The sequence below is a fragment of the Schistosoma mansoni genome, chromosome W, assembly GCF_000237925.1.
Source record: "Schistosoma mansoni strain Puerto Rico chromosome W, complete genome".
NCBI classification, from domain to species: domain Eukaryota; kingdom Metazoa; phylum Platyhelminthes; class Trematoda; order Strigeidida; family Schistosomatidae; genus Schistosoma; species Schistosoma mansoni.
The window spans coordinates 40877742-40905511 of record NC_031502.1 but is presented as its reverse complement, the minus strand read 5'-3'; the positions used below and the strand labels follow the sequence as shown (position 1 = coordinate 40905511).

General features: G+C 32.9%; 1 protein-coding gene across 1 annotated transcript in view; it reads left to right on the top strand.

Annotated features, from left to right (window-relative positions):
* Nucleotides 1-27770, top strand: part of Smp_151310 (putative netrin) — a gene marked incomplete at both ends in the record, with an annotated part of 64940 nt that overhangs the window by 17269 nt on the left and 19901 nt on the right. Inside the window, 2 exons of the mRNA XM_018789707.1 lie at nt 3750-3938; nt 5591-5746. Coding sequence (XP_018655123.1) covers nt 3750-3938; nt 5591-5746 — 345 coding nt within the window. The remainder of the gene's footprint in view (nt 1-3749; nt 3939-5590; nt 5747-27770) is intronic.

The window sequence follows — 27770 nt, the reverse complement described above, 5'->3', positions numbered from 1 at the left end:
ATGATTAAGATTTCTAGCCTTATAATTGCTTAAATTTCTAAAAAGGGCTAGAAAAGTAACTTAATAAGCTTAGTGTTCTTCTTCATTCATTTATTCTCTCGCCAATTCTTCTTGCTTTTTAAAACGGCAGTTGTTAGCATTCATCACCAATTTGTCAGTCTTTTTCGAATTTTTGGATTTTTTTCCTGATATATATATATATATACCGTTCCTAGTTTTTAGTTTAAGTATTGTAGTAATAGTATTGTTTTTTGCCTACTTTTGCAAAGAGTGTTGCCCTGTCGAATTGTATGCACCATACGTAAAACTTGTAAACCAACCATATAGTAATAAATTACATATTATATTTAAACATGAAAACAATCTCTCAACAATAATTATAAGAGGGGTAGGAAGGGATGTATACATTACCTATACTTACTTTAACACTAGCAAGCACTAAATTAAGTTGAAAGTAGGTCGTATCTTTGTGTTTGTAGGTTAGCATAATAACAGCATTAGTAGGTGGTCAACATCATAAATGTGGTGAGCTAGATGGCCAATCGATGAATGTGTTGGGTTACTATACACATAAGTATACAGTTATACATACACTTGTGTGTGGATAGGTGTTTAGGTTTCTCTGTACGTGAAAATGACAGTTATTTAAACCATTAGTCTGGATTGTCATCATATTTTATTCCAAACCGACAATACCTTAAATTAGTATATTTTATTAAAGAACATATATATTCAGACGGTTTGTAATCTTGACTATTTTACACTACACTTAAACAGGAATGTAGACCAATATTATGTTTGTGTAATTTATGAGATTTGGTTTTTCAAACATTTTAATTTCCATCAGTCTTATAATGTATACATATGGTATGTGTAATTAAAAGGAAATATTTTCCTAGTCACAATGATATTAACTCATCCTAAAGAATATTTTGAATGAAATAACACATAATTAATGGTAGATTAAGAATTAATTAATACATCATCAAAATATTCCATTTGTCTAGGTAATCATTCATGGTGCAAAAGATTGAACAGTTTACATACTACGTCATTGTTATTTTCACTATTATTATTATCATTGTTATTATTCTTGTTATTAGTAATCGTAGGAGGAAAAATAGATACAATAGTAATGGTCATATCAATGGTAGTTGAAAGTCACATGGAGTGAGTTCACAACATATCAGCGAATAATCATTCAACTAATGTTTAAATAATTAAAATGAGCTTCCATGTATCCTCAACATTTCAACGACGTTGTTACGTTCGGCACAAGTTAGGCTGTTGTAAAGAAGTGGACTAACAATGATAATCAATAATCATATATTATTGAAATATGTAGAGAGAGTTTCCATCGACAATTGATACAAGTTCTAGAGGTCTAATTTGTGACTTCTCTCTACTGTATAATAACGAACTCACAGAATTGAAACTAGAACATCCTGGTTTAACAATCAGAACTATATGAATGGGGTAGTATAAGTGATCTAAAATGTCGACTACAATCGATTCGCTGCATACCGTAACCATAATCCTATGTCTTCGGTTAATAAACAATTGGTTTGCACTAAAGGTCATCCCAGCCATCTATTTATCAATAAGCTGTATCGGCAGAATTGACTTAGATCTTGTGATTTGTTAGGTTTCTATGAAGCAGTTCACTGATATCGTGCCCAACACAAAACTTTTACATTCTTCCTTTGACTGATTATGAGCTGGGGGATAAGTATTGTTCAGAAGTCCTACATAAGAAAAACAAAACTATCTAGTGTGCCTAATTCTATAATAGTACTTGAGCTGATATTGGTTTGTAATAGATAAATGTTTACAAGCGACTTTACAAAGTGGACAATTTTTTAACGGGAAATATATATATATATATATGAATTTTAGAAGTTTCGTTCTCTGAGCTCAGAGAACAACTCACTGAGAATGACTGTAAACTCAAACTAAAATTAACTGAGATTTCACCTATTCTAAATCACTAGCAACTTTTACTTGTTGGTAGAGTGAAAGTAGTATAGATAGAAAATCTTTAAGTGACCAGTTCAAGGTATTACTTTATTCACCAAATTACTGAATTTTTATATGAGTTATGTAACAAACTACTTACTACTCGGTTAGGACTCTCAAAATTTCTAGAACCATTTCTAGGACAATCTTATGTGAGTAGATACATTCAATTTTAGTCTTTTATAATAATTGAACAATCTTATTTCATACTGATTTCTTTTCTGTTTAGTTGAATCCATTATTTTGTTAATTTTTATCTCTTAATCTCTTCATTAGTTATCCTTATATTTATATTGTGTGAAATGTTTAAGAGTAAATTGAACCCCAAACCTTATTATTAATCTATTTCTGAAAGTCTTTTGAAGTTAACTTCGATCATATCTGAAATCATAATAAAAGTTTTAAAAAAAGAGTATCTAGCTCCAAAAAAATATTCATTAGATCTGATATTTTATTATTCATTCAATGCCAATTCATGGTAGAATATGCATTATATCTATCTGTATATATCTGTACTAAAATCCTATCCTATGTGCACTCTTTTCTTAATTATTTCTATACTCCTGTAGAGAACTAATCTCTTTTAAATGGAGTTAACAAAAAAAAACAATTAAACAAATTATAATTATCAAGAATTCATTGAATTGTACCCGCCAATTTAAAAAAAATCATAATTTAAAACAAAATAATAAAATAATGATGGGATTAATTGAACATTTAAATATGTTTAAACAAAAGAAAGAGAATACTGAAAAATAAAAGGAATCTAAGTATATAGGAGAGAGAGTGGAAAAAAGGGGTATATAATTTAAGAGAAGGATAATGTGCCAGATCTAAATTGGCAGATAAATGTTTGAGAGAGATTCTGATTTTTATATTGTGCATTTCTAAAGTTTTATAAAGTCTTAATGGTCAATTTTCTGAATTTCTTCGGAGATATCTGTAAACATTAAGCTTATAGATAAGTATTTGATATTGGTAAGAAAATGAATGACGGATTGACTAGGGGTTTCTAATGTTTTTCGTCGAGTAGTCTATGGAGTACCTGACCATTAGGTAAAGTAGTTTTGGTGGGTGGAGATTTCCATATGATAGTTGTAATCTATGTTTGGAGAGTAATTTTTTAAAGTTGTAGACAATCTCAAAGTCATCTAAATAAATTATATTTATTACTTTGTCTGTCATACTAACCACAGATTGATCGCAATTGCTTCAAAACTGATTACCAAAGCGTAATGAACAGCGTCTTCTTTGTAGCATCAAACTCTTTAGACAGTCAGGACATATAATGTAATTACAGACTGAATCTAGGGCCTTCAGGTTCCATTGCATGCTACTTGATCAGACCAATCGAGCTCACCGATTTTAGTAGTATGTTGAGTTATAAATTACTCGATTTATCTACAGCAATTCGCCAAACTATCTCAGGATGAGTTCATAATTCTTAGAAATCAGCAAAAGTAAACATCATTCAACTCCAGTTTTAAAATATTTGAAGATCTAGATAACTTAGTTTATTGAATTATTTCTGAGTTTGGATCGGTTTACGCAGATGAGGTATGCAAAAGAGAAATTATATTGATTTTTTTATTTAGAAATAAAAACAGAATATGTTAGACAGTGTAGCACTTTTTAAAAAGCCTATATTCTACTACTAATAATAACAATATAATAGTAATAACAAACGATCATAATTCAGTTGGTTAATTCATTCGCCTCCTTTTTTAAAACAGCTTGTCAATGTGGTAATCACACTAATCAATGTATATTCAGCGTAAAAGCTTTCAAGCGTTCCGGTGGTATAACCGGTGGTATATGCTTGGCATGTCAACATCACACAGAAGGTTCAAACTGTGATCAGTGCATAATTGGATATTATCGTGATCCTAATCTAACCATGGGAAATGAGCATGCATGTCGAGGTAGGCAGTTAATAACAGCGCGACTATAAATTCTCATGATTTCATATAATATTAATGGACAAATGAAAACGTGAATGGAAAAAGTCGAATTTTTTTCCAGATTTTGTTGTCTTTATATAGTTATTCTTTTTGTTGTTTGTGTCTAATTCAATGTTATTATATTTATTTATTTATTTGTATATTAACTAAACATATAATATGGCGTGGATTCGCTATTCGCCCTATGTATATATATATACATATACGATACGGCTCTAACTATACCAACCGCTTCCAAACTCAATATTGTTGTGGTAACTGTGGGTATCTTATGTATTTGTATGAATACATCTGTTTTTCTAAAATGTTGTATAAATCCTTAAAATTTGGATTTCCAATGGATATGTGCATGAATCTTTGGATGTTTTTATGCATGGTTTTGGTGAATGATACATCAGGATGTGATTGTAATCTGCACTCAAATTCATGCGTTTTTTCAAACCAGTTATATCTAATGTCAATGAAAGTAAGCGGTGGTGTATGTCAAGATTGTCAACATAATACGGTCGGGAGAAAATGTCATAATTGTGTAACAGGTTACTATAGAGATTGGACAAAGCCTGTTAGCCATGATCAAGTCTGTTTGGGTAAGAGTTTTGTCAGCACATAGATGTTCTTTAGTAAGCATCGTTGCCAAAAAATAAACTCAGTAAAGTCTTAATATTTGAAGTTATCAGGAAATCCAATAATTAGTACTAAAGTACTCACATAATTCAACATTAGATGGGTAAGGGGACAAGGGGAACTGAAGTTGGGTCAAGCAGTCCCAAATGGCCCGGTGAATTAGAATAGAGATGGATTGTCTAATAGCATAAGTTGACTGGCTTTGTACAGTATTATTGCCGTTTTATCTCTCTGTAGATGAAGGGAGTTGAATTTGTATTTACCAGTCATATCTTCAAAAACGAAGGTATGTCGGGTATCGGTTCAGCAACACGAATAACCTCGGAATTGTCACCGAATTCAGACTCCTGTTTTTATGATTTCAGTTGTTGAGCACAAATGATTGAAGTGAAGCAAAAACGAAATAGTCTTCAAACAAAATTATGAATATATCGGGAACTATAGTTGTTCAGTTATGTTTAGTTCAAACTAATATCATAATATTATGGATAATAGTAAACTTGATGTGATGAAGTTTGCTTTAAAATGTATCGGCTGATTTTGAGTGATGCATACTGTAATGACTTTCTTATTGTGACGACAGTTCATCAAGTTATTCACAATGAACATCTAATTCACAGCTAAGCACAATAATACTAACCTGAATATCTGTAAACTGAAATAGACACAAAATTCTAAGGAATTAAATTGTTTCACATGATAAATATGAGATAGCAACAAAAGTTTTACAATGCATATGCAGTAATCGTTTACACGTTTATGCTGAAGGTCCTGTATAGAATAATGACTTAGTAAGAATGTATGATTTCTGTTCGTCAACAATTTGCATGATTTTATTAACAGAAGATAAATAACATCATTTTTCGCTATGAAAACGTTTTTAAAATGTTCTCACATTGAATCAGCACTTTGCATGTTTATGTAATTACGCTTTTTTATAAAATGATCATTCAATAAAGATTAAATCATGATAAGTATATTCATTTTAGAGTGTCGATGTCACCCGATTGGATCAATCGCTAATCAACATTGTGATCGTAAAACTGGTCAATGTCCTTGTAAACCAGGAGTTGTTGGGCAAGCATGTAATCGTTGCCAGGAGGGTTATAAACAAACACGTTTACCTGATGCACCATGTATTAAAGGTAAGAATAGACTCAATTAGCATGATTTATTTCCTATGTTTATACTAGTAATTCAATGCATTTTTTCATATGAAATAGTGATTGGATTTTTCAGAAAACTTGAATTGGTATCTAATTCTTAATAACTACTTCAAGATGAGAAAGCAACCTCTAGGATAATGTATATTACTCAAAGTGACAATTTAGATCTCACCATGTTTAAACAATCCCAGATTGAATAAACCGTAATCATTATTATATGACTATTTTAGTTTAAAAAATAATATTAATTACAGACACCTTCAACTATTGATCCAGACTACCTCATGAACATCAACCAGGAAGCTATAGTTATATATTTGTCATTTACATTACTTTTTAACCCCAGTTGTCATAGATTAACAACCTTTTGTTTAGTATTCTATGCCCAGAATCAGTGTTCAGCAATGTACAGTACATACTTTACCATTCTGTCATTATTTGCAAGATACTGATCATCATATATTTGGAAGTAGAAGAATTGAGTAGACCACCTCGTCCGTTATTTTAAAAAATAATAGCTTGTTACAAAAAAAATTGTAACTACCCAAAATAAATTATTGAAATAAATCATAAAAATTTGTTTTGTATTTAAAATATAAACAAAATTAGAATCCATAAATTATTTTAAAAATGAATTTTGCATGCCACACAATAATCACCGTTTTATTTGAAAGAGAGCGGAAAATTCAAGCTAACAATGAATTAAGTTGTATATTACTGAATCACATGTACATTATAGATGGGTACTTATACACGTACAAATGTCATCAATTTTATACACATTTTAATAAGTATATTACCATAAAGCGTAAAATGGAAAAGAGAATTTTAAAAGTTTGCCTTATTTTAAAATAAAGTAAAACAAAAAAAAGATTAATGTTACATAATACAACAAAGTGATCATGACCACCAATGTTGATAACGAATTTTTTTTCTTTAGAAAATACAAAAAAATTTTTTGCAAATAATCATTATTTTTTTCCACGCAGAATTTTCTCCATTTATTCATACATTTTTCGATTGTTCACTCCATTAAAATGCTGATAGAAGGGGTTTTTTGTATTCTTTTTATAATATATATATATGATTCAATGATTAATGGATCTGTACATTTGGTTTTCAGTTCACTTATTAAGATTACTAATTTTTTTCGAAATATTGAGGATTATATTCATTTAATTTCTATGGAGAAAAAAATTATTTTTTCTTGATAGTAGATTTTACTGATTGAGAACACTTGATTTCATGGTATTCTAATTTAAAGTATGGTACAGGATTGTTGATTGATAAAGTCTGATTCTAATAAATGGCGAATAGCTTACTTACTTACTTACGCCTGTTACCCGTCATGGAGGAGTATAGGCCACCACCCAGTATTCTCCATCCAACTCTTCCATGGGCATTCCTTTCCAGTTCTTTCCAGTTGTTATTCATCCTTTTCATATCTGCTTCTATTTCACAGAGTAATGTGTTTTTTGGCCTTCCTCTTTTCCACTTCTCTTCACCATTCTAAGTTAGCGCGAACCCAGGACCAATCAGTCTAGCGCCAGAGCGCGAGTTCGAATCTCGCGAGGCAGGATCGCGGATGCGCACTGCTGAGGAGTCCCACAATAGGACGAAACGGTCATCCAGTGCATCCGAGTTTTCCTTGATGGTCTAGCTTCAACTAACTCATGATTTCAACTATGCAAATTTTGAAATCCCCACAAAACCCCTTCTGATCAAGTAAAATTGTTTAGTAGGTAATCCTGAAATAACAAAAAATTACGTAATGCCAGACCAAAGTTAAATAATAGAGAGAAAACCGTCATATTAAATCAACTTAATTAAAAATGATAAAACCTAATATATATATACATATATATATATATATATGGGAAGGATCAAACCAAGAAATGTAGCTTTTTCTCCTGTGCTAACATTAGCATGGGTTACGTAACTAATAACAAATAAAAATGAGTATTGTGATACTAATATACTAGTATAATAATCTAAACAAAGAGTTTCGCATTCTAAGTTAATCAAAATAGTTGTCAGTAAAAGTCACGAAATAATATACGTTGAATTGTTTAAAATATATATATTAGTGGTAATTAATAGTTGCAGAAAGAGTGAAAATTAATATAATTATCTTCTTTACCTGTCATGAGAAGAATGAAGGAATTACTTAATATTGTTGGATGTAAAGACAAATTTTACTGACTCAAATGAATATAATCTGGATTATGTTCAACAGACAAGTACGAAATTCAGGGAAATGTTATAGAATACTTTGAACGACAGGGAATACTTCAGTTCCGTTTACATCATGGCCACTGTCGACTACATGCGACAAAAGTAGAACTTCACATTGAATTTGTTTTTCTCTTTGAACATGAATAGCATTGTTTACTAAGTGACTACTTTCACCTAGAAGCACGTCCTATTTTCGCAGAGACAGATAAGTTAGTAGGGGTACATTGAACCAAGAAAACCACGCGACTCATCTATTTTTTAAACCATTCGTTATTAATAGGAATTCTAAACACGTGTTTAATTTGTAAGTTGATTGGAGCTAGTCACCACCACTTAATCTCAATCTACGACACACGATATCAAGTCAGTTAGACTAGTGGTCACTTTCTAACTAGATCGATAGAATTCAGTCAGCATTAAAAGAACTGATCATACATGAAATCGGTCATTAATTAGAGATCAGCTCATTATGTCCGTTTAACTTATCATAGTGGTTTAATATGTCTTATTATTTTTATTACTATTATTATTAGTATTGCAGTTTCCACCACATTACTATTCGAAATGTTTGACTAACTTTGGACTATTTGGCTACATGTATATTGAAGTAAAATTACTGTTTGGATTATTTTATATTCACTTCTCTTCAATATCATACGGAATCCCCATGATGGATTAAACTGCCGAGTCGTACATGGAGGACAACTGACTGACTCGTTCAAAGTAAAGACCAGTGTCAGGCAAGGTTGCTTACACTCACCCTTCCTCTTTCTCCTGGTGGTCGACTAGATTATGAAGACGTCAACATCTGGAGGGAAGCACGGGATACAATGGACAGCTGGGATGCATCTGGACGATCTAGACTTCGCAGATGACTTGACTCTTCGATCGCACACTCAACAACAAAAGCAGAAGAAAACGACCAGTGTAGCAGCAGCCTCAGCAGCAGTAGGTCTCAATATAAACAAAGGGAAAAGCAAGATTCTCCGATACAACACAGCATGCACCAATCGAATTACACTTGACGGAGAAGCGATGAAGGATGTGAAAACCTTTACATATCTGAGCAGCATCATTGATGAACACGGTGGATCTGATGCAGATGTGAAGACGAGTGTCGGGAAAGCAAGAGCAGCATATTTACAACTAAAGAACATTTGGAACTCAAAACAATTGTCAACCAACAACAAGATCAGAATTTTCAATACAAATGTCAAGAAAGTTCTACTGTATGGGGCGGAAAGCTGGAGAACTACGAAAGCCATCATCCAGAAGATACAAGTGTTTATTAACAGTTGTCTACGCAAGATACCTGGGATCCGTTGGCTAGACACCATCAGCAACATTCTACTGTGGGAGAGAGCAAACCAGATTTCAGTGGAGGGAAAAATCAGGAAGAAGCACTGAAAGTAGATAGGACGGACATTGAGGAAATCACCCAACTGCGTCACAAGGTAAGCCCCACAAGGAATCCTCAAGGCCAAAGGAAAAGAGCAAGATCAAAGAACACATTACGCCGAGAAATGGAGACAGATATGAGAAGAATGAACAAAGACTGGATAGAACTAGAAAGGAATTCCCAGGACAGAGTGAGTTGGGGAATACTGGTCGGTGGCCTACACTTCATTGGGAGTAACAGGCGTAAGTAAGCATCTTCAAACTTATTATCATTGACTTGTTCAACGTCTTCACTGGTAGCAGTCCCATATTTTTTTAACCAGAATAATTTTACTGTTTAAAGTCACCTAGAACTTGAAGCTTAGTAATAGTTTTGTTTTACTGTTGGAATGAGGGTTTGCGGAAATTGTAGTAATTTGATGATTAAACTTATGAGTCGATTGAAGCTAGATCACCAGTGAAAACCTGAAAGCATTCGACGGCCGATTCGTCCTAGTATAGGACTCTTCAGCAGTGCGTTCGCGCGAGACCGAAGGTCCTGAGTTCGAACCCCGGGTGTGGGATCGTGGATGTGCACTGCTGACTCCCATACTAGAACGAGGCGGCTGTTCAGTGCTTCCAGACTTTCAATGGTGGTCTAGGTTAAATCGATTCATGAATTTAATCATTAAGTTCTGTTTTATTTCATGACTCCAGTCTAATATCTAAGGTATTTATGAAACTTTTAACATTTTACGGTAAATTTATATTAAAGACTTAATTCACATCTGTTTCGTTTATTCTTGTTTGTTTATAAATATTTCTTTCTATTTTGGTTAGTTTCCTTTTTTACAAAAATATATCCACTTTCTTCAATTAGTGGATTAGAAATTGGTATTATGTAAACCGGTAAACAACGAACAAATTACGGAATCGTTATGCTTCAATGACGATAAGGTCTCATTTGTTTTGCAGTCTGATTGTATTTATGAGATTTTCCATATTTTTGACCTTAATTTACTCAAATTTTTAAGGCTTCTTTGCTTATATACATATTGCTTGTGTAAAGGACAAACAATGATGCCAAATAAATTCCCAGGTGGTTTCATTTCTCGCCCTTAATAGAACAAAATCCCATATTGTTTAAGTCATTTATGTGATTCGTATTTATATATGCAATTAACAATATAGGTTAATCGTTTGGTAATTAGTTGATTTTTTCTGTTTGTTGTCCGCCATTTTAAATGTGATTGGCAAACGGTTTTTATCATAAACATTCAACAATGGAAACTGCTGACGCCAAGTGAGAAAAAAATAATAAACCTTTGACATTGATAAAAAATATATTGATGAGGCAACAAACTAGGACTCTGTTTATATATTTCGGCTCAAGTTACCTTCATAAATACCATGATAAATGTGTTAATAATTGTTTTGGCTTGTTTGACAGTGTATTACAGTGGATTGCCTGATTTTCGTCGGCTATACTATTTTAGGGTTTACATTTAAGAGATCATATTATATAGCTTTCATATCTAAACATTCGCTTATCGTTTATAATAAAGACTGTATAAATAAATATAATTTATTCTTCAGGTCATTTGGTTTGTTGAATTCGAGCTCTCTTCAATATAAACATATTTTTAGCGTCTAATTCAAGAAGTCAAAGAAATAATATGTTCCATTATTTAATTGAAATTACCTTTCATTAATGTGGGTATTTTAAACCCATCTATTTTATAATTCGATATAGGCCAAAAATACTAATATAATGCAAAATATTGATACAGATATAACTTATATCTGCTTCCAGAATAAAATCAAGTTAATCGGATCAACAAAGCGTTGTTTTATTATCATCAAAGAATTTGTCAAAATTCAGGCATCATCGATCGTAATCGTCAACTTAATGGCTTATTGCGAACATTACCTGCCGCCTGTACCAAAAGTTACATCACAATGTATAATATTTCCTCAACCGTAAAACAGTCAGTAGAAATTATGCAGTGTTAAATAGTTTTAAGATGGTTGTCTTCACAAACTAATGTCAACCGTAGAACACCTGAAAATTAAGGGTCATCTGGCAAGTGTAGGACTGTTCATTAATTTGTACTGTCAAACTTATTCGAGGTTAAACTCGGGAATTGTGTAGTTAATGAAACTAGGAGCGTAAAGGTCACCCAACAATCACATCGAATGATGACTATGTTATACTACAGATTGTCTGAATTCTATCCTTGGTTGCCGATTCAGCGGTTTAATATTATTATTATACTCTTCTTGGGATCTCAAGGTCTAAGATTCAACTCCTTGTAAAATCGTAAGAGCATACTACTGAATGAACCCAGGTTACAACAAATCACTGACTTTTTAGCTCTTTAGATTATGTCATGTTGTAACTAAGGCTACCATTAAATTATGTCAAGTTACGACAAAATAACTTTACCGGCACTATAGACTCCAATACTTCGTCAAATTCTAATCACTGACGTTTTAAACTTTTTCTGTTATTTAATTGATATTGTTTGATGAATAAACAGAGAAATATCCCCTAAATATTTTTTATTCATTACTTTCTTTTTTAAATAAGAGAACTGTTATTTTTATCATTATATTTAATAAGAAATACAGATCATATCAGTTAAGAGTCGAATTCACTAACATATAGGTTTCATTAAATGGGGCAATATGATATTCACTTCCATTTTGGTAATGAGTTTAACATGTTCATATTGAATTTCTTTTTCTTTTTTCTTTGTAAATCATTTTCAGTAAACAAAAATATCCATTAAGCACATAGGAGCATAAAAATGATGTCACATTATTTTAGATTTAAACAAGTAAATTTATTGACAGAGAAACTTGACTGATTTATTTTTATTAGAAGGGGTTTTGTGGAGATTTCAGTATTTGCATGGTTGAAATCATTGGTCGATTGAAGCTGGACCACCTTGGAAAACCTGGAAGCACTGAACGGCTGTTTCGTCCTATTGTGGGACTCCTCAGCAATGCCCATCCACTATCCCGCCACACGAGATTCAAACCCAGGACCTATCAGTCTCGCTCCAGAGCACTCAACCGATAGACCGCTGATCCAGCAATGGTATAAATGTTTAACCTCAATCAATTCGTGATATTTCGCAACCATCTTCAGTCGCGATGTCGGATAATAGTTACTTATTCACCACAGACAATGGAAGATGGCTGCGAAATATCACGGATTGATTGAGGTTAAACATTTATACCATTTGTGGCTGGATCAGTGGTCTAGTGATTGAAAGTTCAAGCCCAACCTCGAAGGCTTTGGGTCCGACCTACAGTAATGGGGTTGTGTATCCACTCTTTTCAGGAGTCCTATACTGGGATGCGTGTTTCCTAGTTTCCAATGGTGATCTAACTAAGATTAGTTTCTAATGGAAACTATAAAAATTTAATAATCTCCAAAACCCCTATACTAAAATACATGCATAAATAAAATATATGTTTACGGTTCAGTGAATACATCCTACATATACACCAATTATTATGTAGTAGTATTTAATCAATTCGATACATTTGTAATTTATTATCTCTTTAGAAATTCTTATCTGTAAGCGCCAATTGAAATCATGTCATATTCAACTGTTTTAACGCGCAACTACCTCATTAGTGTTATGAATTTCAATACTGAAATAATAGGACATGTAGCTGTGTTTTACGAATTTCTTTCGTTTTGTGGATTCCTTCCAGTTGCATCTGTTGTTTATAAAACTGGAATGCATATGTTATTACATATTCTGTGCTGCAACATTTCATTTCATACTTTCATTTTTGAGATACGTTCAAAAACCTTTTTTTACATTCTTACGTGAAATCTGAATGTTTCACCTTATCAATCAATATACTTTTATAGCTATAAATATTTGGTCCATGATACTGATTTGTTACTCCTGGATACCCGTTGGTTGTATGCTTTTTTCTAGAATATTCACTTACCAATCCTATAGGCTATTAATCTTCTAAACAATTCTTACGAGCTCTTTCACATCTATCACAACAGATGCTTATAACTAACAGTGATGAGTCAGTTTCCATCTACATTATCTCATTTTTGATATTAAGAAATTATGTTTTGTGATCAATCAACATTTGGTATAGGTTCATCACGTTGATTATTTTTCTACCATTATGTTTTACTTCATCAAAATATATACCTGTCCATCTCATAAAGTATAAATTATAGTCGTGACTCATCGTTTCTACTAATCTTTTGTAAGTTTTAAATTATTATCCATTAAGCCATTTCCTAGGGATAAGCAGACGACTATGAATATGCAAACTAAATGAAATCTTTCCCGTATTGCACGATACAACGACATTTGTTGACGAGTAATTTACCAAATCTTTCTTTTTCAAATGACAGCGAAAAAAACCTAAAGTAAAATGAGCCTCGTGAGGGTATTTTATAAATAAATCTCGTAGATGAAGGTGTGGTGGTCGATATTCGGTACTATCCCTAAGCTTCGTATATTGTTCGTCTTGATAACCGTTACGCGACAACGTCCTAACGATGTATAAATCAGAAGACGAATACGAAGGGTTGATCGTGTTTATTACTGAACCACACACGGCTATCCAATATTACAGGTACGTCGAGCAAGCATGAAAAAGCAGTGCCGTAGAGCCGAATGAATGAGTAAGCGTGTACAGTACGGTGTAGCGTAATACAGAGCAGAGCAGAGAGCAAGCAGGGCAAGGTAGTAAACAGGATTAAGATGTACATATATATATAAGTGGAAAAGCCTGAATCATCGGATCAAATAAGCGATTAATAATAATGCTAGCAGAATGAATACATGCGTAGGCAGTAAGCAATGTTCAAGCGTATATAATAAAAGTACAATGGTATAGATGGGTTGTTATTGTATGAATGACTGTCCATTAAATAAGTTAACAAAAGGGCTTAGCTGAATTAGATGTAAACAAACTCAATTGTATCTGAGTTGCTATAAAGGGGTATATTGTTCCACTATTATAAACCATAACTAGTTTTAATTCACTTAGTATTGTTTGTTTGAATCTTCCCATCGATGTGTTAGGACTGCAACTGGTCAGTCTCTAATTGGCATATGTGCATACTGTGCGTATTGCCTCGATATAGCTAGCCACTATCCATCTTTGCTTATCATAACTAGTTTTGTTGTTAAGATTATTAGACGACACTGTTGGGGGGAACAAGAATAACAAACTTATGTTAAATCATAGAGATAAACTATTCATCAAATCACGAAAACCTAGTGTATATCACCTGTTTGTTTTACACTGTTTTACTTTTCCACAGTGTCCACTCACGAATCTTTTAAAACTGAACCTATAATTCCAAACTTAACAGTGTTGTGTGTTACTAATCTTCAACGTTTCTCATTCTTCTTCAAGCTATTATCTATTCACTGTATATTTTACTGGGATCTCTAATTGACTTAATTATTCATTTAAAGTAAATGGAACTCAGCAATTACTTCGTCTCCATCGCCAACATTAGAAGTTCAAAATGAATGCAATACTATAGGAAGAATCTGGTTTCCAGCTAATCTCAGCATGTCAACTAGAATATCAATAGACTACAAACTGTCATGATAAGAAATGATGAGTTAATTTAATAAAAAAATAATACTTTTAATTGATAAGTTTTGTTTAGCAACTAAAAACAGTGAGTAAACTGCAATCAGAGTTTTGTTTGAAGAAACAAACTACATCTAACCTTTTTATAAAACATTTCTTGCTGTGTACACATTTCATTGCTGTTTGATTTGTTTGACAGATGCTAAGAGTTATTCATCACTGATAAAGTTGAAGGGTTCTTTAGTTTGACAGTTTATTCTTCACAAAGGGCTTGGGATTTAATATTTATATTCAGTTAAATATCAAAGTTTAGTTAAAATGACATCCATACTATCAATTACGTAATGTTGTTTCAATTACATAATCTGTTCTAGTGAAATTTGACAGTTTACAAATGTTTTTCATCCAAAGACTAGATTATAATCGTCTCCCTAACCTAATAACATAATGATTTTTTTAAAAACCTTTTAAACGTTGATCACATAAAGCCTGAACAAAATTCAATCTCACTTCCAAAAATATTTAACCATCAAAATGTATCGAGCATTACAATTGATTGATCACTGGGTGGTGATCAATGTCATGCGTATCAGGTCCTTCTTAGTGCTGATCGAATGCTATCGATCGAGTTGCAATGTGGCCACCAGTCTAGGTGGCTCGACACTGCGTGCACTATATATATTGAGGTAAGATTACAGGTACACCTTGCTGACGAGTGCCAAGTAGCACGAAACCCGGGTCTAGGGTTTCCTGTTGACCACCTCCAACCACCATCTTACCTCAGTATCGAGCATTAGTTTTATTTTACAATAGGATAACGCTAGGCAGGTGTGGTCAATAAAATTTTGATTCGTTTCTCTCTGTGATAAAATTGTTTATTATAAGACATGAATCATCTGAGATTAAAGATGCACAGTAAGTAAAAATAAGCTACGATGTTCACCGATCTAAGGAGTTTATTCGTTCTCTTAATTCGGTAGACAGGCTTTCCCAAGGATAAACGAACTTCGATATCATTGTTTAGGTTAAATGCTTCCCTAACTGGTTTGAATTTATTGTGAAAAGAACTATACAGTTTGTAACACTTATGAAAGATATCAAGCTTTTAAGTAATTAATGTGCACGAATCTTTAAGATAAATTAATCTAGTCTCATTAAATTGTAAACAAATTAAGTAATATATGCCAATAAACAAGCAATTTTTCAGCACAGTGTAGTCACTAAAATAAATTCCGTATAAATTTTTTTGATATAATGGTATGAAGTTAACTCGGATTGAGGAATACTGGTACTAAGGTGTTGTTTGAGTCTGATTAGTAATTAACAAAGAAATATGAAGCAGAGGATATCTTAAGTCAATGTTAATTATTGCAGGCACCTTTGAATAATTGTATGGTATTCATATGATAATGAAGCGTAAGTAGGCAAGTTAACTGTCAAAAATAATCATACAAACGTTTTCCTAATTTGTTAGTTGAATGTTTAGTTATCTGACCCTCGATAATAGCTTCAATCTATGGAAGTCAGGTACACATATAGATTTGTTTACCAATGGTGGGTGAACATGATAAGTAAAACTTTCATTGAAGGAGATGAACACATACTAACTGGTCAGTAAACAATAAGTTCAAGCTTTCTATTGCTATTTCTAGAATTAATTAAATTATATCAATCACGCTTGCAATGTAGTCACTCAAAAAATTGATACTGAAAGTTTGTTCAGCCTGTCTAATTGGTAATAGATAATGGTGGGCAGTGGTGCAATTTCGTGGATTGGTTAAAGTTAGACATTAACACCGTTGTATGCCGGCTCGATGATCTAGAGGTTAAGCGTTCGCGCTCGATATCGATAGGTCATGGGCTCGAAGCTCTCGAGGCGGGATCGCGGATGTGCGCTGCTGAGGACTCCCATACTAGGACGAAACGGTCGTCCAGTGCTTCCAGGTTTTCCATGGTGGTCTAGCTTCAGTTGACTTCTGAATTCCAACAACGGAAGTGGTAAGAACATGATAAGTTGGAAGTGTGTATAGTGTTTATGAACAGTACATTTTGCACAGGAAGATACTAAATAGCACTGGTGCCTCACCGTATGCCTTTATCTAGATTAGGCTATCAAACGATACCGTACACCATATGTTTATTAATAGAATAGTTTACCAATATAGAAATCCCCTCAAACTCAACAATGAATAGTATTTACGGATCTTCACAATGAACGTTACTATGTTATACAAAAAAAATTGTAGTGCAAGTTATGGATTATGCATAAATCAAAGAAGAGTGAAGGTTCCTATCACCTCATTTATCAAATGTGTGTTCTTTGAATATATCTTAAATTAACTCATCAGTTCACTGAACTACAAAATGATAACGTAAAATGTTAATTATTGTATTTCTATTCAATAAAGTTCTCGTTAGGCATTCGATCTGATCCTAAAAGAGCTTGAAACCCAACAATGATAAAATGTTTACCTTCTTAAAAAATATTGATTTTACTTCCTCAATCCACCTCTTTATTTGGTTTCTGTTAAATAGATGTTTTCAATAAAAAGAAAAAAAGGGTGACTGAAAACCACTTTATACAACAACTGACTTAATTGATTTTATTTTTTTTAAAATATATTTTAGCTATGGAACATTACGCGCATAGAAGAAAAGAGAATGATCAAACATGTAAGTGAACATGAATGATGATCTAATTCAATTATTATTATTATTATTATTGTATTAAATCATTATTGATTACATCATAGGATCGATTGATTCCTTCAAAAGATTTATCATTGTAAGATAAGATATATTAGAGATGATAGGTCATATTATTATTGATAAAACGTGAATAAGACAACTATATATTTAGTTTGATGATTGAATGGTTTTAATCTTGATGTATAGATGTAATCATTTAATGGTTAGTTACATCATACAAAAGAAATAATGAAAGTACAAATAGATAATGAATAACTTTTAAAAAAATGATCAACCTGTTTGTAGAATATTAAAGATTCCCATTGTGGAAATTAGAAAAACACATGTAAGTGAACAATTGTTTTCAATGTGAACGTCATCAGGCTTTACTCTAATATACATGAATATTTATACAAAAATGTTAAACTAATCAAGGCAATTCGAGTCATTCATTATTCATAATGTAATAGATTACATCACCGCATATAAGTACAAGTTGATAATGGGAAGACAAGTGTATTGATAGTAGTAAGAATATAAAATGTCATCTAAAATAGATTAGTAAATTTAATGAAAATATTATATTAATAAGTTCAACTTATTCAAATGATTGTCCATAATTTATCCAAATGAACTAGTCATAATAATTTATGAAGTGAATATGCAACTTGATGTATATTTCTTAATAATCTATTACTTATAATCGTTTAAAGATCCCCATCATATTAAAATTTAAGATCTGTGATCACAGATCTTATGAGTCATATCAACATTAACAATTTTATTCTATTTGGTGTACCTCTGAAGTACATAAACCTTGTGAAGGCTCTTTACTCGAACACTATCAGTCGAGTGAGAGCTTATGGAGAACTGTCATATGATTTTACAACCTCAAGTGGTGTCCGTCAAGGCTGTCCACTATCCCCATTTTTGTTTAACTTCATTATAGACCTGTTGCTGGAAATAACACTCTCGTCGACTGAATTTTCAGGAGTTGATCTTCTACCAGGAGGTTCACTTATCGACTTAAAATAGGCAGATGACATAGTCCTGTTTGGTGAAGACACTGACAAAATGCAGAGTCTTCTGTTAGAACTGAGTAATAATTCCAGGATGTTTGGGATGCGTTTCTCCCCATCTAAATGTAAATTGTTACTACAGGACTGGCCTGCGTCAACACCCGAACTAAGGATAGGGAGTGAAGTAGTCGAACGCGTCGACAACTTCACTTATCTTGGAAGTCTGATCAGTCCTAATGGGTTGGTGTCTGACGAAATCTCAGCACGGATTCAAAAACCTCGTTTGGCTTTTGCCAACTTACGTCACCTATGGCGAAGACGAGATATCCGTCTATCAATTAAGGGACGAGTATACTGCGCATCAGTTCGCTCTGTTCTACTTTACGGCTGTGAAACATGGCCATTAAGAGTAGAAGATACTCGAAAGTTACTAGTATTTGACCACAGATGTCTTAGAAATATTGCTCACATCTGCTGGGATAACCGGGTGAGTAATAGTGAGGTTAGACACAGGGTATTAGGGAATGATGGTAAATCAGTTGATGAGGTGATGAATCTTCATCGACTGAGATGGTTGGGCCACGTGTTACGTATACCTGAACATCGATTACCACGACGCGCAATGTTGACTAGTGTAGGGGATGGTTGGAAGAGAGTTAGGGGCGGCCAAACCAAAACATGGCATCAGTGCTTGAAGTCACTAACTTCTAGTCTGAGCCATGTTGGCAGATGCAGACTACCTGGTTGGGGTCCGCGTGACTATCGTAACCAATGGTTGGAGACTCTGTGTGACATGGCTCAGAATCGATCACAATGGAGTAGGTGTATACACTCTTTATCTTCCCTTAAACCTTGAGATTAAAATTGCTTCATAACTTTTTTCCTTCCCATACTATATCCTTATATACAACCTTTCTTTATATACTACCACCACTAAATTAATTACTTCTATGAATCCGGTGTTGATCTTGTAGTGCTAACGAGGTATGGCAACTTGGACCGATGCATATATGTGCCTGGTCCTACGTTGTCGCTGACTGACTGACTGATTTGGTTTGACAATCCTAAATTTACATGCTTTAAACGATGTACTTTGCCTTTAACCTGACCATTTTTTTCGGATTAATAATTTGGATATATAGTTGTAGAACCTGAAGAGAATTTATCGAAAAGAATATTCTTCGTTCAAATATTAGTCTATTACTTATACTTAAAGTGTTCTTAATTTATACGTAGGTTAGTAGAGAATAGGAATTTCATTAAAATGATAACATAAAGGTCTGTAGCTTAGATAGATGGATTGAAATAGAAGCTGGTGAAATTATTCAGAATGATGATAAAAGCTTTGAACGGATAAAAGCTTTAGTCTAGGTATAGTGTTCTTTTTAAAAAACATTTTAAATATTTCATCAAAAGTTGACAATGAAATATACAACTTTAAAGATAGATTTACATTATGGACTGAGTAATCTTGAATAAGTAATGGAACAGTCTGGAAGTGTTTCCTTAGTTTAGAATAGTTCCTCAGCTATTTACATTTTGAATTGGAAATTATCGTCAAGCTGAACTAATTTTCGTAAGCTATTGTTAATAACCCCACTAAGAATCCACGTTCCCAACTGTATTTCGAATAATTCGTTTTTTCGCATTTGCTAAGTGAATTTATGTCCACCTTTTTTCCGAAGATATATTCAATATTAAGTGTTGAAAGGCAAGCCTTCACGAAACTCTATCTATGTTCGATACCTTGGCAGCACTTAACAAAGAGTACATCTGGAACTAATGTGAACTATTGTCATAAAAATGTACTTTAATCTCTGATGAGCAGAGATAAAAGGTTACCCTGTATTTACTGCTTGTTAGTAGTATAATTCTTATAACTACACTAGAGTCATTCGTCTTATGTAAAAATTGATTTCAGTGGAACTTTTTTCGTCAGATAGATACTTTTTTTAGGAATGTGAAACCGTTTTTACGTAAACTGTTTTTGTGTAACACTAAAAATAATACGTTTTTAGACGTTTCGGAAAATGAAGTGGAACTATAGTCTAAGATACAATATTCTGTGAACAATTGTAAATTTGTTGTATCATGATTAACTTGCAAGTTTATAAAATATTAATATTTTTGAACTAAATAAGGCTATGCATCAAATAAATTGAATTAGTTTAGGTTTTTTGATACTTTTTGTAAATATCTAACCAATAGCTATTCAATGATGAGGTGCGTTAATGTTTAAATTATCCGGATTTCAGTCAACAGGTCAGAGAGTCTAGTATCCCTCCATCTACTTCTGTTCAAACAGCCTGGTGGTACCACTAGCAATCACACATGACAGAGAGTTTAACTTGAAGTTCAGTGTATAAATCTGTGGTTAGTATATACGTTACACCATAAATTATTTAAATACGAGCCATTCTTGTCAGTAAATTTGTCCTCAAATTAATAAGATATTTATTAATGACAGTGTATATATTTCATAAAACTGACCAAGACACTTTCTATGGAATTCGTTACAAAGTTGTATGAAGATTATACATGTGTGACAGGAATAATGTAACCAAAGATTTTTAATCACAATACAGACCCAACAGTATTGTAGAGAGTACAGTACATACTATTTGTGTAAAATCGTCTCCTATTTGAATAACTCACTATCGCACTTTACACTATATTATCACATTGTAGGTAAAAACAATATCGTTTGTTGTTATTGTCATTATTGAAGAAGGAGAACACATTAATTCACTATACTATATACGATACTAAATTAACATTTATTTTCATCTGGATGCAAACTTCCAAAATGAAAGCAGTAAAAAGTCGTAGTCCATCGATGAAATGCATACTTCGCAGTATAATACACAGAAGTATGAATAAAAAATAACTGTTTTAAGCTATTTTAAATCTTTGCTAGAAACATTCACGTTATTCATTCGCGCAAACATGTGTATTTCTTTCCTACCTGCGCACTTCATCTGTCAGATTAAAACACAAAATAGTGGTAAAAATACCATACAGGGACAAGGTTGAAACAACGACAACGAATTTCCAGATAATTTCTAGACCATCAGGAAACAGCTCTTATAAATGGAAAGTTTATAGGAAAGAAAACAATTGTATTGAAAAGTGTAAACAGGTTTTACATACTAAGTAAATCCATTAATGTCTTCTATTAGTTACTCTGCCTGTAAATCGAAAGGACAACAATATAAAAACTTGTCATCATGGGTATAGACTATCCGTCTTGTCAAACATTTAAAATGATCTATACAGCTTCTTGAGAGTCCCTACTTTGTTTATTGTTTGGGTTAGATATCTAGGATTGTGATCCCCTTCATGAACTGAAGCCAATTATGATATAAAAGTGCTCTGTAGTCATATGGATGAATGAATTTTACTAAGAAATACAAGAAGCGCTATCTGAATAAGTCGTTCATAAAATGTAGTCCTACTAGGCTAAGGTTTGTGTAAGCATCAAGGGTTTAGGGTTTAAAATAAGGGATAGTGTCAAAATACCTGTTATATACAATCTAGAGAGACAAAATTAAGCAGTTGATACATGAGAAACTATCGACTTTGCTCTGTGGTTGCTAAAATAATTTTTCATCACCATCTCAAAAGTTTTGAGTAGTATCTAATGGTATTTTCATTGCTGATTATACATGATATTTGAATTCCTCGTAAAAACCTAAAAGTTGTAGTTTGATTTTCTGTCTGAAAGCTATCAATACTACTGTCATACTCCCTTCCTAACTGAAGTAGACTGGGCAGGATATAAAGCTGATTTTTCATATTCATTACACCACTACTATAGGATATCACTAAACTCAATACAATGTATTCTTCAAAGTTGAAATCATGAGTCAATTGAAGTTAGACCACCATCGAAAGCCTGGAAGCACTGGACGGCCGTTTCGTCCTATTATGGGACTCTCGCTCGCGAGAGCGGGTTCGTGGATGCGCACTGCTGAGGAGTCCCATAATAGGACGAAACGGCCGTCCAGTGCTTCCAGGTTTTCGATGGTGGTCTAGCTTCAATTGACTCATGATTTCAACTTTGAAATATACTGAAATCTCCACAAACCCCCTTCAATGTATTCTTGTTAGTTTTAATGTGTTTCATTAAAATTTCCTAGTTGATGTTCAGTAGCTTTTGGACCTCTTACATTTACATTCTAAATTATTCGAAATAAAAACGATCCTAACTGTTACCTAACCCTCTAGTTGATTTTCAATTATCGAATATTTCATTACGATTTTCTATTAAGTAAAAAAATGAATAACTTCTGAGTTATCGCAGGGTTGAAATTTTTTGTAAATATTTTTGTCTTATTATCTTAACTGTAATTGATTATAAACAGACATTGAAGCAATTAATTAGACTTTTGATTTCAATATATATTACTTGTAAACAATAAGAATGCCAACAAATAATTTATGTGATACCAGAAGAAAATTCACATTAATCAAAGCATAGAAAAATCAGGAAATCCCTTGTAGGAAAGTTGAAAGCTATTGGCTTAGCTGTTAAAACAAATAATCTAGGATTACACTAAACTCAAACCATTATTACTTTAAATCATTCACTACATTTATACTATATAACAGTACATGACAATCAATTACAAGTTTATGATTCTCGCGGTAGCTCCTGATCACTTTGAAAAACTAAATATATAGTACAAAATAGAAATTGTTGTCATATTACCAACTTGTGTATTTAATCCAACCCATATGAGAATTCAGTTCTAATCATAACAACCAATGTATTACATACTTAATTACTAAACAATCAAACAAGATAGGAGAAATAAACTGTTCAAATATTTTTACTTTATTACAACAAACATACATGAACTGAATGGAGGATTTTCTTACCAATGATTTCTCATAACTTATAAATCCAAATTGATGAACCTTAAGGATAAACAAGTATAATGTACTTAGATCCTTTGAAACTACAGTTTAAGAATTACAGATTGTTAATTATATAAAATAAAAATTTTAATATTATTGAAAAGAATACTCTTAGTTCAGTTCGTATGTCTAAGTTTTAATAAGAAAGGAAGCTTTTAGAAGTTATAGCAGCTCTCCTACGATTAATTTCGACTATGTTTGACTTTTGTCAAGCTCTTTTATTAACTTATATAACAGACAGTGTTATTCGGACAGTGACATTTCATCTATTTCTTTGTATTATTATGATCAATATCATGTCTGTAATAACGTGAACGCTTGATCTACATGGGACAGCCTAAGCATATCTCTCTCTAGCTTAAATGTTATTATCGCTTGATGTCATTCTCTTTCTTATGTATATATGCGCTCGAATCCGATTAATAGCCTTTGCCTTACTTAGCTGCGTCTTGATTCGGTTTGACTATAAATTTGCTCGCAAACACACATTAGCCTCTATGCCCCAAATTCGCTCGATGTGCTTATAGCTTTGTTATCTCTACTACGCACTAATAAACTGGAGTCGCCGCTTCATATTGCCTTCTGAATTCAAACACCGTTGGGATTTCTATAATAACAGTTATCAAGGTGATTGATTGACGAAGCTAAGCCACTACATACTTTGTTCTAAGTATATAAATTGATCATGACAAACAATTCTCAATCATATGGATGTTATCAAAATCCAATTATATTTCTGCCAAATAAAGTGACCTTGCTAGTTACCGAAAAATAAAAAGAACAATAAATGATCTCAACAAGATTTGCTTACAGTTTTTCCATGAATAAATGATCAATAAGTTCATTACTGTAAATCTAATAAGCTATTTTTTTTCTTGGAAATAATTCTCAGGAATTGTTTGTTTACTCGTTTGTATGTTTACAGTAAAGCAAAAAACAAACAAACAAATAACCATCCACTCCTACAGGATTAAATGAACAACAGAATCAGTAGGATAAATAAACGAACACATTTAGTTCAGTTCAGTTATCAATGATTATTTACTTATTGGTTATTTGATAACTGAATTTTTTTGAGTATCATTTTTCAAACTCATGAAAGAACACTTTACTTTAAGTATAAATCAAGAAAGATAATAACCATTTTCAAGTATTTACTGAATTTTATAAATAGTTTGGAACTGACGTATATACTATCGTAGGGGACAAAAGAAATGGAAGTCGTTGTTGATAATTGTTCCACTGACAATTACAAAACAGTAAGCTTCATTTTTTGGTAATCAAATTGAATGGAGCTGACGTTTGAAGACTTACAAATATATTATTTTCAGTATGGGATCGCGAAGACTGTTGAGCTTCATTTAAACCATGAGCCGATCTAAGTTAAACCACCATCGAAAACCTGGAAGCACAGGACGGCCGTTTCATCCTAGTATGGAACTGTTCAACAAATCGCATTCATCCAAGGTTAAAGAGAATCGACACAGTTAACATGATCTCAATGTCAAATGGAGTAATAATATTAGTATGAAATCAGAATCTTCACACTAAGAGAAACATGGCATTTAGTTGTAATTCACTGATTTTCTATAACGTAAGCTGAGTTCCTTACTAGTGGTTATCTCACTTTTCCAATGTAGGAATCAATTAGAGAAAAATTCCAGGGTTTTGATTATCCATCTTTAAGATAGGTGCATAGACATGTATTAAGGATTAGAAGACATATTATTAAGAAGCTTATCAACCCATAGGTTTCTTTATTGATGGATTAATAACATGTGTCTATGTAAGCAAAGATCGGCTAAATCCGTTATAGTGAAATAAATTGTCCCACTGAATTCCCTCAGTTTTTTCGAAAAGCCATCTACAACAAACATACAAAGCATACCACTAATCGTTATTTGTTTTGTCTATAATGATATATTTAGCATAAATTTCAACGAATGACTTTATTAAAACGTTAATGAAGTCTGTTTCTCAATCCACTCGGTACTACAAAATGTTTAATACTAAAGTGATTGCAAGTAACTGTGACATTAAAGAGGAGTTTTTAAAACAATTTATATCAACGAGATATAATGTGTGTTTAATAAATCAGCTTTAATAACCAAAATATAAATGTTTATCATGCACTAATTCTAATGAAGCTGAAATAAAAGAAATCAATGCAGATTGAGGATAGTTCTCATCATGAACTGGCATCAAATCAAAGACCAATGAAAAACAAATGTTACTAAACATCCACGTTGTCCTCATTTGAAGCTCCACACCACTGTTCACCAATGATCTACAAGGAGTAATAACCAAGGTATCCGGATCTTAAAGTGGATTCACCATTAATAATTCATTTTATATGGATTCGAATGATATTCTTTTTTAATTTTAGTGAAACTCTCATACAATAACCCTGATGAGTTATGACCTCACTCTTGACATAGTTGACTCCACATATCGAAACCTGTATACTAAGGAGCTTTGTGGAAATTTGTTCAGTTTGATCATAGTTTTCTTTGTAAATTAATGTTAAATGGACAATTATTGAAGACTAGGAATCAGTGGATAGCAATCAGTCAATATAATTGAATGAGAATAGAGCCATATCACAAATCCGATATGGTTAACAACGTGGTCCATGGAATTCCAACTCAGAGACATAACAATATCACAACAGTAAGCGTAATGACGTTGACTATGATCATTTGCGTAGTTACTGGTAAACAGAGCGGCGAAAAGTTTCGAACTAAAATGACGTAGTTGCTTAGTGGGTAATAATTACCCAACTAGTGACGAATATTACCATTAGATTTGAAAAGTGTCCATAAAGCATCTAAATTTCTATTTTATTTAAACACATAAATATTGGTACAAAGGGGTACCAGATATATATGAGCCACACAAATCTCATTTGATTTGTGTGAGGGCTGTGATACTTCCCGGGCGGCCAAACCGAAACTGTTGGTTTTATTAGGGGGCCACACCCCGAGCCTTTGATCTAAAGGTCTTATCCAGGAGGCAGTGGGGCATCGTAAGGAGATGCAATCCCATGGTAGCCGATGACCTACGATCGATTCATACGCCATTTGTTCTCTCAGGATATCGGAGCCCATGTGCACCATTGGTTTGGAATAAGGGTTTTCCGACTCCCCTAGGTGGACTTTCCGCGTCCACCAACCCGGTTAAAGCACCGGACATTCGCTTTTCGTCCTCTCAATTTCGTAAACAACAGTAATGCCACGAGAAGGCAGTGAGTAGGACTTCCCTGACAGAGGCTATATACGCGTGGCCATGTGGGAGCATTTCGAGAGGGAGAGCGGACTCTCCCCACTCCCAGTCGTACCAGGGCATTTGGGGGTACCTCGCAGTCAACACCTTACGTGGATTACTCTTTCGTCGTATCTAGGTACTGTGGTTGCTTTGAAGACTGTATAACACAAAGGACGTCATTACAGAAATGTATTAGTAAAAGTAGGTACAAGGGAGAGGTTTGTGACCACCACCGCATGGGCCAGTCCATGGCATACAATTACTTGATGAGTGTTGGTTGTCCTTGATCTTGACAGGGATCGGTGGACTGTTCGACATCCAGTAACTCAACTACCGGATGATTTGGCTATAGCTCAGCGACATTTCGCTAACCCTACAAAGTTTTTGGGATTACCATCTGATAACAAGTTATCAGCAACTTCTGTATAAGTAAAATGAATTTTTAACTGAAAGAAAATGACGTTTATATGTATTTTGCCTGAGTTATGGATTCATTTATATTGATCGAATCTATTCACAACAATGACCTATAATAAAAAGTAAAGATTATAAACTAAATAGGAGCAGATTTAAAGCTTTTTATCTGTTAGAATAGTTACTCATTAAGGAGGATGCAAATCAAAAGCTCCACAGATAGAAATGAACTTCTCGGTTAACTAAAATAGTATTATGCTGTAATACGCTGACAGATGTGGCTTTAAACAATCCTTGAAAAATGTTTCTTTTAAAATTTCATATCTTATTTAAATAAGTTTTAACACATTTAATATGGTATATGTTGGATGCATAAACATTAGAAGTAAAAAGAGTTGTTCTCTACAAACTGAAAAATGAACATTTGAATTAGAGGAAAACTTTACGAGAATGATACTTCCTTCATTATATGTCTACTGTCCCAT